This window comes from Conger conger, chromosome 6 (genome assembly GCF_963514075.1).
Source record: "Conger conger chromosome 6, fConCon1.1, whole genome shotgun sequence".
NCBI lineage: Eukaryota > Metazoa > Chordata > Actinopteri > Anguilliformes > Congridae > Conger > Conger conger.
The window spans coordinates 33,498,040-33,513,500 of NC_083765.1; the positions used below are offsets into that span (position 1 = coordinate 33,498,040).

At 45.7% G+C, this 15,461-nt stretch overlaps 1 protein-coding gene across 1 annotated transcript in view; it reads left to right on the forward strand.

Annotated features, from left to right (window-relative positions):
• Nucleotides 1-15,461, forward strand: part of lrba (LPS-responsive vesicle trafficking, beach and anchor containing) — a 207,041-nt gene that overhangs the window by 91,110 nt on the left and 100,470 nt on the right. The window contains 1 exon segment of the mRNA XM_061244631.1: nucleotides 7,244-7,410. Within this exon segment, the coding sequence (XP_061100615.1) occupies nucleotides 7,244-7,410 (167 nt within the window).

The following is a 15,461-nucleotide window of genomic DNA, read 5'->3' on the forward strand; positions in this document are numbered from 1 at the left end:
AGATCAAGGATGTCGGGATTATTGTTCTTTTTTTAAAGTCAGCTTTTGTTGCCCGCTCTTAGTCATAAATATTCATACGTTGAGGATATTTAGAGCAGAGTGTGAACCCTTTCAGACTGTAACACAGAGAGAGCAGACTGGTGGTGTGGTGTTACAGTGTTCATTGTGGTAGGAATGAGACGGAGAAACTTCAGATGGAGGCAGATCTACGGTGTTATAGACAGACAGTTCATCACTGTTGGAGTGAGACTGACTGTAAACCATGAGCAGTGAGACTGCTGTTGTGTAAATCTAATACTACACCAAACCAATGACTACGGACTACCCATGAATCACAACAAATTGGCTTTTTCGTGTCATTCAGGAGATGTATGTTACACCTACCAGTGCAGTTCTGGCCGGTCTCCCCTCTAACCCTACATGAGAAGAACAGAATTCACACTCAGGGAAAAATAATTATTTTAAACCTAAGCTGATCCTTAAAATGTATTTATCCTAAATGCCATAATGTATTAGCCCCTACATTTGCATCTGACTGGGTCAACAAGTTCCTGATTCGTTTTAAGGATTCTACGTGGAGATATATTTTTTTCCCCATCTTTTTTATTGCTTTGACCAATTGATTCCCAACCTCTGTGAACAGTAGGTAGGGCATGTACAGCTGTACAGGATATCTGTGCTGTTTGGATATCCTACTGCCTTTGGGGAAAGAGCAGTGTACAGTAGTACTTGACAGACAGCATACTCGGTACTCCTCTGTAGCATTCAGACAGACAGTGGTGTAATATCAGTGATAGAGATAATGTGCTGAAGCAGACAGACAGACCGCTTGGAGTGAGAGAACTTTGTACCATCAGATACGGTGAGAATGTGGAGCAGACAGACAAAACTCTATGAGAGGGAGAGTATGGAGCAGACAGAGTGATCACATGCCTGAGTGTTGTTATATCAGAGACTGGGCAGACAGTGAGAATATGAAGTAGACAGACAGACAGCACTCTCTAAAAGTGAGATGGTGCTGTACTATCAGAGGCGGACAGTGCTGAAGTCAACAGACATACAGCACTCCTCTGTGTTGAAACAGACAGAGAGAACCCCTCTGTGTTGAAAGACAGACAGACAGACATACAGCACTCCTATATGTTGAAACAGACAGCAGCCCTCTATTGCAGCAGACAGCGAGAACCCCTCTGTTGAAAGACAGCCAGACAGACAGCAGCACTCTGTTAAAACAGACAGACAGCACTCCTTAGTGTTGCAGCAGACAGACAGACAGCACTCCTCAGTGTTGCAGCAGACAGACAGACAGCACTCCTCAGTGTTGCAGCAGACAGACAGCACTCCTCAGTGCTGCAGACAGACAGACAGACAGCGCTGTAGGAGTGTGGCGCTGTGGCAAAGACAGACAGACAGCACTCCTCAGTGCTACAGACAGACAGACAGACAGACAGACAGACAGACAGACAGACAGACAGACAGACAGACAGACAGACAGACAGACAGCGCTGTAGGAGTGTGGTGCTGTGGCAGAGACAGGCAGAGTGATGTGGAGCTGTGCTGTTGGAGCTCGGTCCCTGCTCTCTTGTTGGCTGTCTCTTCCCTGTGTGTAATTAAGTCCCCTGGTGATGCTTCTGTGCGACACGTCGTTATTCCTGCGGCTAGTGCTCAGGGGACTGAATAGCAGATATATGGTTATTTTTCCCCCTCTCCATCTCCCTCCGCCTTTCCACAGCCATGCGGGGGCTGTCCCGTGTGCTACAACACCCAGGAAAAATCCGGAATAGCCACAGCTTTCCTCGAAACAACGGCTCAACACAGTGCGGATTTGCATTCGTGTGCGCTTCCCTTTGAAATACTTTTCGCAAATGACGCCAGACAACTCATATTGTCAGAGCCACATTCATTTGTACAATTTTGGCTTGTGTAATAGGCGTCATGCAGTACCTGAGAAGTGATTGACCCTGGCCATCACGATTTACTGTTCACTCGGTGTGTCCTGTATGCTGTAAAACAGTGGATAGCTGTATTTCATGCCCTCCGGTTCCCCGATGCCTGTGTTGATTTTACCCAGAGTGCTGTGTCTCCCTGTGCATGAGTCTCTGTTGCTGAGGGGGACACCCCCGTCCTGATAGCACAGGGTGACACAGCCTATAGTCTGTTTCTGCCCAGTGTGTACGCTGCGCTCCCTGCATGTCAGGTTCATGCAACACCGCAGAAGGCCCTCTGATCCACATTCAGGAAAAAAAAAAGGAGCAAAGCGGTCACTTTCAAAAGGACAAATATTTTTCATTTGCCGCGTGTGTCGTGTGCTTTATTATTTTTCACGCGAAAACACTGAAGAAACACGACAGCTCATACATACGATTCCTCAACGCGCGTGACCTTGAACTGGCGGCGAGGCGCGCGGGATAATGGAGCAGACGGATGCGTGGGGCGGGAGAGCGACTCGGCGGGATGAGGAAGCGGCTGTCGGCCGGCCGGGACCGGTCCATTAAAACCAGAGGAAGGAGCGGAGATGCTGTGATAAGTGTCGGGCCCGGCCGCCGCGGGGGGAGGGAAGGGGGGCCAGATTCGTTTCCGCCGGGCGGGAAAATCAATACGCGGACGCTCCGGGTGACAGGGGGCATCATTTCAGAACTGAAGCGCCTGTCAGGCGGTGTCAGTCCGTGACTTTTGTTCGCCATTGTACTTTTAGGCCTTCATTTTTCTTTGTCGTCGCTTCCCGCTCGTTCCGGGTGGAGGCTTCGCGGAAAATTCCCCTGGTGCCGTTTTATGTTCCCCGTTTTAAACTCGAGGGCAGGGATCAAGTGCGGGAGAAGGCGCGATTCCGAAAAGCACGCCGGTGCCCATTGTTTGCACCCCCGCTCCCCCCCCCACCCCCCCCACCCCTCCGTTCCCTGATCTACAACAGCGCCTGATTCTCGGCGAATTTGCATGGGTTCAAAGACGAGGACGCTCCTGTCCGCCGGACGGCTCTTCCCGGTTTAAATGAAACCCTGGGGGACGAGGTGTCGGAGGATGGGAGAAATTGGAAAGGAGTGGAGAAGCGGGAGCCCGTGTGCTGTGTGCCACTGTGTCAGTAGGGTACAAATGAAAAGGTTTAATAAGATCCCCACTGTCTCTGTCCTACGCCAGTCCTGTTTCACCGTGGCAGCATTAAAAAACCTGAAGAGACGCGCTGAAGGCTGCTTTCGGAGCCATTTTGGCTCTTTGTCTCTCACAGATAGACTCGGGTCTGAAGGTCTGGAGATGCAATAATGAGGCAGCGGCCCACTCGCATGCTGATTAATCCACAGTAGCAAAACATATTCTAACTTAATCTTAATATTTGATTTGACTCCGATCAGGCAGATGTTTTGAAATTCATATCAGTCCTCAGAGTATACCGTCGAGGGAATGTTGCTTCGACAAGCTTGGGTTGAGATTTGTTTTAGTGCTCCAGTGATTTAAGTCTGTTTTGCTTACATAAATGTGTAGTTCTTCCCAATGTGATGAATTCCTTGAGACATTGCTATACATAATTTATTCCGGTGGATCCTGTTGAGTGCAATACCCCATTTTCTCAAATGCATACTTTCCATGCTAATTAGTACGCCATCCATCTTGATCAGAAATGGCTCACAACAAAGATGCTTTAAGCACAAGTCTTCATGCTCGGGTTTTTGTCTCTGTGGGAGTCACTCCGCAATTATGTTTTGCATTATTGTTCCATTCGAGTTATTGTTCCGTTCACATCACGTCAGTATATAGCCTCCTGTCTTACTGAGTGCCGTGGGTGGATGTTCTATCTTCAGCGCTCTCCAGATGAAGGGTTGAGAGACGTGTGACACTTCCTGGGCTGTTGCTCTTGGTATTGTTCTGTATGGTGTTGAGGCCACACAGCAGGTGGCTATGGGGCCTTGGCAAGTGTGCGAGAGGCCCACCTGTTTTGTCCGAAGCTAAGCCCGACATTCGGCGCTGGTGACCACATTCGGGCTTAATAAACCACGGTTAGGGAGTATGAAGCGCCTTGCAGCGCTGCAGAGCAGCTGTTTGACTGCAGTTCCAGGGGACGTTGTCGCTCTTTGCCAGCTCGTTTGGGATTGCTTGTTCAGCTCTGGGTTGTGAAAAATTTGCCGGACCCTTGAAATAAAACCCGCTCATTACATGTGTAATACTTTTTATTTGTTATTCTAAATGTAAATAATAAACCTCAGGAGGTACATTGCAGTCCATAAGTATTTGGACAGTAAAGTAACCAAGGAGTTTCTCAGGGCCAAAAAGTGCTTGTTCTTTACGAGCCCAAGTCAATCACCCAACCTGAATCCAATTGAAACATGCATTTATGAAGACCAGACTGAGGGCCCTCAAAACAAACAGGAATTGAAGTTGGCTGCAGAGCATTGGCAGGGAAGATATCCAGCGGCTGGTTATGTCTGAGTCACAGACTTCATGATCTGTAACCAAGTACTAAATATAATGACTTTAAGATTATATTATTTTGGACAAATACACTATTGGTCCCCTGTAATAGGGGGACTATGCATTAAAAGGGCTGTCATTCCTACTTGAGTTACCTAAGTTATATGTAAACACCCATAAAATATAGCTGACAGTCGGCATTTTAACCTAATTTCAAATCCAATGCACTGGAGTACAGAGCCAAAAATTGTGTCCAAATACATATGGACAGCATTGTAGGTACTTGTAGGTATCATATTTATATTCAGATTCCAAAGATATATTTTTGCTCATAAAAAGCCAGTACAGTGCATATACAGTAATAATTCTAGCATCTCAGCATCCGTGTGTAAAAAGTCTTAACAGTGAAACAATGGGTTTGTAACACAGAGGTTGTAGCTTCCCAAAGCCAGTTGCAAATTTCCAGTTGAAGTGCTATTGCTGTACCCTTGGGGATCAAGGGTAGGTAACCGGACTTGCTACAGTAAATATTCAGCTGTGTAAATAGCTAGCATATAAATGATAAATATTTAACTTCATATTTGTCCATGTTAACCCTGTGAGGATATGTTACGCTGTAGGAAGGGGATTCTCCATGGTGACCACCCTACGGATGCCCATGACGGGGGTGGCGTATTGCAGGTACCCTGCAGTTGGCCCGGCCCGGCCCGGCCCGGTCTGGTCTCTCTGTATTTCCCTGTGTGTCTGTAGAGGCTGTCACACCGGCCAGCGGGGCCCCACATCGCACAGATGGAGATTAATGGCAGCAGCAGCCAGCCGCAGACTCATCAGAGGGCCAATGTCCATGGTTAAAGGGGTTAATGTTTAAAGATTCGGCCCCCGGAATTCCCGTAAAATATTTTTGTTTGATTTCCATTTCATCATGCTTTTAAGGTCAAACTTGACTTTAATGTTCCCACAAAGAGACGTAGATTGATAATTGGGAAAGAATAGCCTTCTAATGTGATTTATACCTATGGATTTTCTGTCAGATATGAGAAGTTGCTGTTGAAATTGGAGAGGAGGACCCATTATAAACCACTTTAGTGTGTTTACTGGTAACATAGTGGGGCAGGTTTCATTTGTACAGCCATGGATCCACACTAAAGAGTACTGTACGTCCTCTGTCCCATCGGGTTTACATTCATTTGATTCAATTTACTTTATCCAGTAAGCAGGGTATAGCATGGGCAATTACATTAGTCCTCCAAATGTTGTAGCTTAAACGTAGCAACCCATCCCATCTTTTTACATCCTGTCCCCTCTGTATTGTATCTACTGTAGCACACTCCCGGTGGCAACAGTGAGCAAAAAAAGGCTGTAAAAGTGTATTAATGGCACACATTGTGTATAGACCTTCACAATCGCTGTGCTTTATTGAAATATCGAAGAGAACTTTGAGGCACATTCACCTTGAGAACATAAGACCACATAATAATGGTAACTGACTCATCATTTATCAGCAACTAGAGAGTATCCAGGATTTGAACAACAAGGGCCTGCCTGGACTGTGTGATTTGAAGTGTAAAAACAATACCTTTACCCTTACCTTTGGCTAATTTCCACCGATAGCTCCTGAACTCAAACCGAGAAGTCTTTTTTTTTTGTCCAGTTTATCAATCTGTTTCATGAATTTAATAGCCGCAATCAAATCCCCGAACTGAGTGCCTTATATGTTTTGCTTTTGGTGCTTTTGTACATGACTGGGAGTAATTCCCTATATTTAGTGTTATGCCTTGAGATAGTCTTGCTCAAACTGCTGCCAATTATGCACACACATTCTATCTACGCAGGGGGTTTTCTGTTTAATTTGATTTAGGTTCCCCACAATTTACAAGGACAAATAAAGTTATGAACTTTTGAAGCATAAGGTACCCTGTTCATCGTATTTGTTGAAGTTCAAAAGCCTATTTGATTACAGTCAGACAGAGAAAAATGTCTCTCTTTCCCTTTCTTGGGTATCCCCCTGTTTTTACCTGAGGGCATCAGTAAGTATGTGTCCAGTATTAATCACACGGACAGCAGGACAGCGGTGACCCCAGAATTACACCAGCTTCAGTTGTGTGTGGAACTGTAGGTCACACAGCCGTTCGCCCCGTATGCAGGAACACACGCAGGGTACCCCTGCTTTAGCCTTCACTGGAAGACCACGCACAATCCATTACATTGCTTTACATTACATTACATTACATTTATTTTCTTCACTCTACATGACATTGTTTTTACATGATATTGCATTACATTACATTACATGTATCCAGAGGAACTGACACAACTTTGGCATTTTCTCACCGTATCCATATATACTGCTGAGTGTACAGTATACTGAATCAGTTCAGGTTCGGTACATTGCTCAAGGGTACAATGGCAGCGTCTACCTTGGAATCCAACCTGCAATCTTTAGGTAGCAATGTGTGCATTTTCTTTGCTTTCAATAAAGCCATGTCAATACATTACCTGCATTGAATACGCTTGTCAATATTTGGCAAAATATTTATATCAGCAAAAAAGCTGAGCCATTGAGACAAAAGTTTTCAAGGGGGGACACTATCCAAACATTAACCTGCAAGCAAATATGAGTACAAAACAGTTCATGATAACTAGTTAAAACATCAAATATCAAAAGATTAGCCATGTGTCTGTGTGGAGAGTCATTAGACTAATTACAGAATCTGATAAGCTAACTATGTAAACAACATGGTCAGAATAGTACTTCGCTATGAAGCCGTTGAGTTGCATGTTCGTGTAAGTTCGAGTTCATCATTATGGTGTTTAGTCAGTCACGCGATTTGATTCATTGCAGGCCCAGTCCGCCCAATATTCTGCCGAGAAGCGCGAGGAGGAGAAAACAAGTGATAACCTGATCAGAGCAGTCAAATACCGGGATCATGCAACCGCCAACCAGCTCATCCAGAAGATCGTCAACATCCTGACTGACAAGCACGGAGCATGGGGAAGCTCCGCCCTCAGGTAATTCCTCGTCTTTCTGACCCTCCCTCAACTCTGTCACTTTCCCATTTTCTCTCCTCTCTCTCTCTCTCTCTCTCTCTCAACATTGTGCTAAAGATGCTTAATCTGTTTAGTGCTCCAAAGCAAAGTTGATAATTTGAGAATGATTGGGTGGTTTATGAATGTATATGCAAATCAATGGTGCTTTGCTAAGGAGAGAGTCCTTCCCATAATGCACTGTGCCACTGTTCACTACACACTGCACTTGAGAAAAGGAGTAGCAAGGTTCACCACAGAAGGTAGGATACCAGGGTCTTGTTGTAGTATTGACCCATGGAAGCCAATGGGCTTCCTGGTCAGCAGTGAAAACACGATTACATCTCCCATTTCATGAAACCAAGCCATTCCCCTTATAGTAAATGGGGTTTTGTGTTTGTCTCTGGTTGGTGGAAGCTGCATAGCTATCGGAGCAAGATGAAAGGATTTAAACATGTTCTGTGCTTTAAGCAAAGATCCCCGAAAGGCACTTTTTTATTTGGGTAACCCATAACGAGAAGTGCCTTAACGATGGCTGTTTGTGTGGCTCTAATGGATGAGGGGGATGCCATTTGGTGGCATTTCCCCCTTGTTAGTGTGAAGGCAATCTCCAGGGGCTTGTAAATATATATACGTATGTATGTAGGTACATACGTGTGTGTGCACTCTATACGGTCGTGTAGGGTCTCTATCCGAGGCCATCTGTGGTGTAATTTGCAGTGCGGCTCGAGCTCTCAAACCCCGATACCCCCCCCATTAATGTCGTTTGTTTTGTTTTGATATTGATGGCTTGCCTAATGCCGGCCGATGCGCAGGCCGCAGTGCTGGCGGGCTGCCTGGGAGCGCCGGCGCTTTTAATAAATCACAATCAGGCCAGCGGCAGCGCATCCATGTTTTTGGTCAATTACCGGGAAGGTCAGGTGCTGCGTGGGGCGCGGCGGCCGCAGCATGGGGGCGGGGCACGGAAACATCTGGCACTGCGGCGTAGCCACAAACGAGCGGGGGGAACACGCGCATGCACACACAACACACACACATGCACACACACCCACGCATGCACACACAACACACACGCATGCACACACACCCACGCATGCACACACAACACACACGCATGCACACACACCCACGCATGCACACACACACACACACACATGCACACACAACACACACGCATGCACACACAACACACACGCATGCACACACACCCACGCATGGACACACAGCACACACATGCACACACAACACACACGCATGCACACACAACACACGCTCATGCACACACACCACACACGCATGCACACACACCCACGCATGCACACACACACACACACACACACACATGCACACACAACACACACGCATGCACACACACCCATGCATGCACACACAGCACACACATGCACACACAGCACACACATGCACACACAACACACGCGCATGCTCACACAACACACACGCATGCACACACACACCCACGCATTCACACACAGCACACACATGCACACACAACACACACATGCACACACAACACACACATGCACACACAACACACACGCATGCACACACAACACACGCTCATGCACACACAACACACACACATGCACACACAGCACACACGCATGCACACACAACACACACGCATGCACACACAGCACACACATGCACACACAACACACACGCATGCACACACATGCACACACAACACACACGCATGCGCACACACAGCACACACATGCACACACAACACACACGCATGCACACACATGCACACACGACGCACACGCATGCGCGCACCCTCATGTGCACACACAGCACACGTACACAGAAAGGCAGAAGTGGAGACACAGAATCATGCGTAGTTAAAAAACAATTATTTGACACAAAAATTTTACATACATCATCTGCACGCTCGATCCATGTATTTGCACTATGTCAGTCTGAAAGCCAAGACACAAAAACACGTGTACTACGCATGTACACTTCTGCTGTCACCCTCACTGTAACACATACACTCATGCACATACACGAATGTGGAAGCTCAGTCAGGCATAGTCATACATTTGAACTAAATTTGAGATTGTAATTTAGCATACAACACTCAATGTATGTTCTCACTCAGTATGAAACAGATACCCAGACTAAACATGCTTGTACTCACGTGTACTCGCTCATGCACATAACCCACGCAAATGGACAGTAGTGCAGAGACCCAATTACACAGATCTGTACCCAGACTTCAGTCACACAGATACACACCATCTATATAGATACACACCACAAATGCACATGAGAAATACATTCAAAGAGACAAACTGACATGGAGACACACTCTGTTTTTCCGTCTTCAGAAAATGAAATGTGCACAAAAGACAAAGCATCTGTGACTGTGACCTCTCTTGAAGGTGTGAAATTTGCAAGCCCTTTTAGTGTTTCAATAAGATGTATTCCCCAAAGTTTCTATTCAATAAAAGGCGAAAATGAAAATATTATTTTCTCAGAAGCTGAATTGTTGTTTCCTTGCAGCGGCCTCTAATATCTTTTGACACCCGGTGACCTTCCTGAATGCAATTTGGGTCTTAATATCCAGCTTACATTCACCATGGCCCCCTGAGGGTTGAGGTGTTAGATGATTTCTCTCTCTCTCTCTCTCTCTCTCTCTACCTCTCTCCCTCTCTCCCTCCTCTGCTCGTATTGGTGAAATCCAGGGGACCGCTTTCCTGCAAACAAAGAAAATATTCCTCTCGCAGTGTTCTGACAACCGCGCGCCCTTTGCTGTCATCACCTCCCTTTTCTCAGTTGCTGTTTGATTGGAAGGCAGCGTGAGGGACAGACACGGTACCTGTTCATCCATACATTACTGTCACCTCCACCGGAGGCTCAGGTCAAAACAGGAGTCGCCTGATAACAACAAAAAAAAAAGACAAAATGAATAACCAGGCAGGTGTCCGCAAACGAGGCGACTGGCAGGAGTAATCTCTCTCCCTCTCTCTCTCTCTCTCCCCCTCTCTCTCCCTCTCTCCCTCTCTCTCCCCCTCTCTCTCTTTGTGTTTTGAGTCGATGCGGTGGGCACGGTGTTTATTTGGGTCAGTAGACGGATCATCTTTCATGTAGATGACACCTGGTAAAGTGGCTGAATGGGAGGGAGATGAGGACGGATGATGGAGCGTGCCAGCCGTGCAGTCTCAGTGGACCCTCTCCCCTCTCCTCATACCGCCCTTCACTGCATTCTAATAGGCTGGCTAATGTACCATGGAAATTCATTCTCCGTACTGAGGGAGAGAGAGGTGGAGAGAGGGAGTGAGAGAAAGACAGAGGGAAAGAGAAAGCGAGAATGAGAGAGAGAAAGAGGGAAAGAAAGAGAGAGGGAGTGAGAGAAAGACAGGGAAAGAGAAAAGGAGAATGCTAGAGCTAGAGGGGGCGAGAGAAAGAGAGGGAGAAAAAGAGGGAGAGAGGGAGAAAAAGTGGGGAGAGGAAAGGAGGGAGTAAGGAAATTAGAGGGAGTGAAAGTGTGAGTGAGGAAAGTGAGGGAAGGAGACGGAGAGGTGAGATGGCTCCTAATGCCTTTTCATACAAAAAATGGGACATTGACACGGTGAAAGGACCAAAATAGCCGCTCCAAGTTTAACATACGCACATGTTTTTTTTGTTTTTTTTTCTCTATTTTTACCAATTCACTGGAGAATACTATCACAATCTCGGTCCAGTGGGTTACGGTGTCAGAGGCATGTGTTTTGAGGATGGCGACCCCCCTCCATTCCTCAGTCACTCTCTCTGTCTCTCCCTCTCCCCCCTGTAAGCAGCTCGTTCTCTCACTCTGTTCTAATGGGTGCCCTTAGGCTAGGGGCTCCTCAGCCAGAGGGGCATCCATCTTTCAACATGTCACAGCCTCGTTGGAAAAAAATCTTTGTGATGCACACTCCAATTTTTCTTCAGTAAATCAAATCTTCCTTCTTTCAGAATGACGAATGCTCTGAGGCTGCGGTGTTATAAAAAAAATAAAAATCAATGCGGGCAAAATTGAAACAGTATGCCTCCGTATTGATCGGTCGCGCGAAATCGAAACTAACAGCTTTGTAACTGTTCCAGTGGACAGTTAGCTGACCTGTAATGGACAAACTATCAATATTAGCATTACTATTTTATCTTGTAGTATGTCATTTCACAGCCAAGCGGTCAGCAGGCTGAGGGGTTTCAGCTAATGGTCAGAGCCGAGACAGCAGTGCCAGTGTGACTCGCACAGTGACTGTAGCATTAGCTAACGCTAACGCCTCTTCTGTGTGATGAGATTGTTTGTTTTACATTTTAGTGTAGATGTTTTTATATAACACAAGGCATGCCTGTGTATGCCTGTTTGTTTGTGCACAGGTAAAACACCTTCCCTTTTCCGCTGTGAGCTTTAATGATAATGCGCTGGAGTCAGCCATGTCATTTCAGCAAGTGTACCACTCCTCTCACTACGCTCAGGTTAGAAGCGCCGAATCATGTTTTTATAGACCTTTCCAGATAGCTGTGTGCGCGCACGCGTGTGTGTATAGCTTCTGCCGCTATAAAATGTGATTTAGCCTTCATTGCCAAGTTTTATATTTAATCTTTGCATTTATGTTTAATCACAATACAGGCTAAAGTAGCCGCGGTAGTAATAAGGCTTTAAATGTCTTCTTGAAAGGTAAATACCTTCTCCCAGCAAAATTGCTGTGTCAATTGATTCCATTTTCAGAAACGCCATTTACTGTAGTACACAGAACTGTTCAGCACGATTTACTGTAACAGCAAAATACTGGCTGGGATATCCATCACCAGCTGGAATTTGTAATGTGCTGTGCTCTGACATCACCACTTCCCACACATACATAGTGAGATCCCTGAAGTGGAGTGTGTGAATTCTTCTGATATCCAGTGACTACCAGTCACATGCCGTTCTACATGAGTCCTGGCTGTGTTGTGAGGGGAATTGCATATCTCTCTGATGAAATCTTGGAACCTGTAGGTGTCTGTAAGTAGCCAGGAAGTGTTTATGCACCAGCGACCTGGAGGGACCCTGGCCTAAATTCTAGCTAGCCCCAGTGGGATGAATTTAGTTGTCTCGCGCGCTTCATATAGAATGGCATCGCCCGGACTCAAGCCAACAGTGTGGCATTGGCACTTTCTTTTGCCGTCATCTTCAAACCATGTGGGTGGTGTGAATAAACCACAGCTTGCCTTGGAGGGAAATGTAGGCAGCTACTCTGGTGGTAGTAGACGGCTACTCGGGTGTAGGGCTTGACTTCTTGGGCGGAGGAGAGTCCATTTCTCCAATCAGCAGTCTCAGAGCACCAACTGATCACCAACTGATCACCTACAAAATGAGCTCACTGCACCTCACCTTGAACTCTGCACCAATCAGCAGACAGATGATCATTTGGAGTGTTAGCACACTTCAGTGGCCATCAAAACAGTGGCCTACCTTCTTAGCGACACCGCTGCCTATGTATGGAAATAAAGCATTAATTCACACTATTACAAATTATTGTGAGGATTTAAGTTATTCTGGGAGGTGTCCCTACATAACGTCTGTCTTGCAATCGGCAAGTCAAAGAAACTGACATGTTTATGCACGGCCATTCTTGCATTTCCAGATGTTTCTTCTGACTTAAGTTCATCACAGTCTGCTGCTTGGTTGAGCTTCCTCTCTGGGTTTTCACATATTTTGGTATGATACAGAATGTTAATTCAGGCTTAGCGGATGCGCAGTGTGGGACAGTTTGTCCTGGTTGAGACATTCCGTGGACGCGCTCCTTTGTGTTCACGACCAACTCTGCTCAGTGTCTGAGGACGGCTTTGTTTAGATGTGGTGCAGGGCTGCGTTCCTCAAATGTATACACTCGGCTCTGGGATAAGGCAGGTAAGGCCCAGACCTTCAAAAAGGATTATTGTCCTGCAGTAAAAAAAATTTGGTTTACGCTCAAATGTTTCCAAGGAAACTGGAGAGTGAACGTCTGCAGAACGGCTGGTTCCTAGTGTAAGTCTGGTCGCTTTAGAGATGAGCAGTTCCCCATCATCGTTTGTGTAACGTTTATACTGTAAGCATTTACTGCTTGTGTTTTCTGGCATATATGTAGCTTTGTCACAGCTAGGATTCTGAGACTGATAAACAGAAGATCCAAGTGGAAGGCGTTTCCTAATCTAGCCGCATACTAGCGCTGTATAAACATTTTCTCCCTCTGGGAGGTCATCTCTTTACATCTGCTTTGAAGATAACATCCACAGTTGGTTAAAAAATTATTATCTGTCATAATTGAATGGCTTTGCCTGTGAAACTGCCTGTGAAAGTTTGACAAAAAGTGGAAAAGACAGCTTTTGCCTTTTGTTGCCTTTTCCTGTCTTTTGCTGCTTTTGGTTGTGAGTTCAACTTTTTATTCCCTATGCCGCATTACAAACTGAAAAAATACATTTTACATACAATACAAATACATCCCCTCAATGTAATTCTTTTCGGCTGGCTGAATATATGAGTGGCCATGCCTTGGACATGCGTTATCATTCTCACTAAACCTTACATCAGTTCTGTCAGCCTCCAGTCTAGGAGGGCCACAGCATATTTTTTGTGATTCCTTTTTCGTCTGCAGTGTATGCTTTCGTCTGTGTGTTAGTGTGTTTGTCTTTTGCCAATCGGAGACTTCAATGAACCACTTAAATGCTGAAATGCACCAAATACCAGCACCTACTTCACACCACAGGACTGGAACCTGACATGTCCCCCTTTTCCTGAAAACACATTAACTTTAATTTAATGTTAGTTAAAAGCACTAGTCCTGAACAATGCTATATGAAATTCTACTTTGTAAACATCACCATGCTGTTTCGCATTCAGGTTGTTAATACATGGTAAAGCTGCAATGTTAATGGTTTAGTAAGCTGATAAACACTTCAAAACCGTTTACTGAAGAAGTCGAAGCCGCCTACGGCTACAGAATTGAGCGCTTTGTTGATATTTGCATCTGCCTGGTCACTTCTGAAGGTGATACATTTAAAGTTTCACTTAACACTCCTCTGAACTGTAATATTCGAAATCCATTAGCCAGATAATGTTTGATATCACAATGCGTTGCAGTATTAATCCTTGCGGAGTAGTTTAAACATTTGTATTAAACTCAGGAAGGCTCCTAAGATGTCCCTTCCGCGTGTCGGTTCAGACCATCTTTGTTAATGAGGCTGACGGTAGTGAGCTTTAAACAGTTTTACTGGGACACCACGCCGCATCCATCACTGTACCGCATCTCCTAAACAAAAGGGAACGTGTGGGACAGAGCGTATCATATTTCACCGCTGTGTGACATTACTGGTTTGCAAGAATGCCAGGAAAATGTTGCAGAACCAAATAAAAAATTCCCTGCATTGTGGTCAACAGAGTTCCCTTTAACAGTATCATTTCCATGGTATCCTGGACTGTTTCGCCAACGCAGAGTGTGACATGGGCTTGCATTTTTAATACGCAGCTTAAATGGCTTTGGAATGGCTGCAGCTTGTAGTGTCATCCCTTAAAGAGTCAAAACTGGACGCAAGCATTATTTTTGCTCCCTGTGTGCTATCTATTTCAGTCAAACACCGCTGAACGTTTTTCAACTTTATGTGTCCTGTGTAACAGTATCACTGCTGTTAACCTTCTCTAAGATGGTTTCAGCTTGCGCATGTGTTCTGAGGGTTTTAGAGGTTAGAAGCGGACAGGAGGGCTGCGTATCGTTCCTGCGTATCTCCTCTCCTCCTGGGCCCGGTTCTGAGCGAGCGAGAGCAGGCCACAGTCTCTCATCGCGGCAGATCTCAGTCTCACATCTATAACCTTATAAAGCCAGAGAGGGGCCTCCCTGCCCCGAGAAAGACCAATTACACCGCAGAGTGCACAGCCCCTTCTGCTACAACCCACAGATTTATGACTTTTATATACCTTTAAGAAAGTATATGGCCTCGGAGAAGCAAGGTCACGATAGGGACCTGATCAATATCCCAATGAAAAGCCATTTCAGAAGTTTTTAAGGGTTTTTTTTCTTTGGCGGATG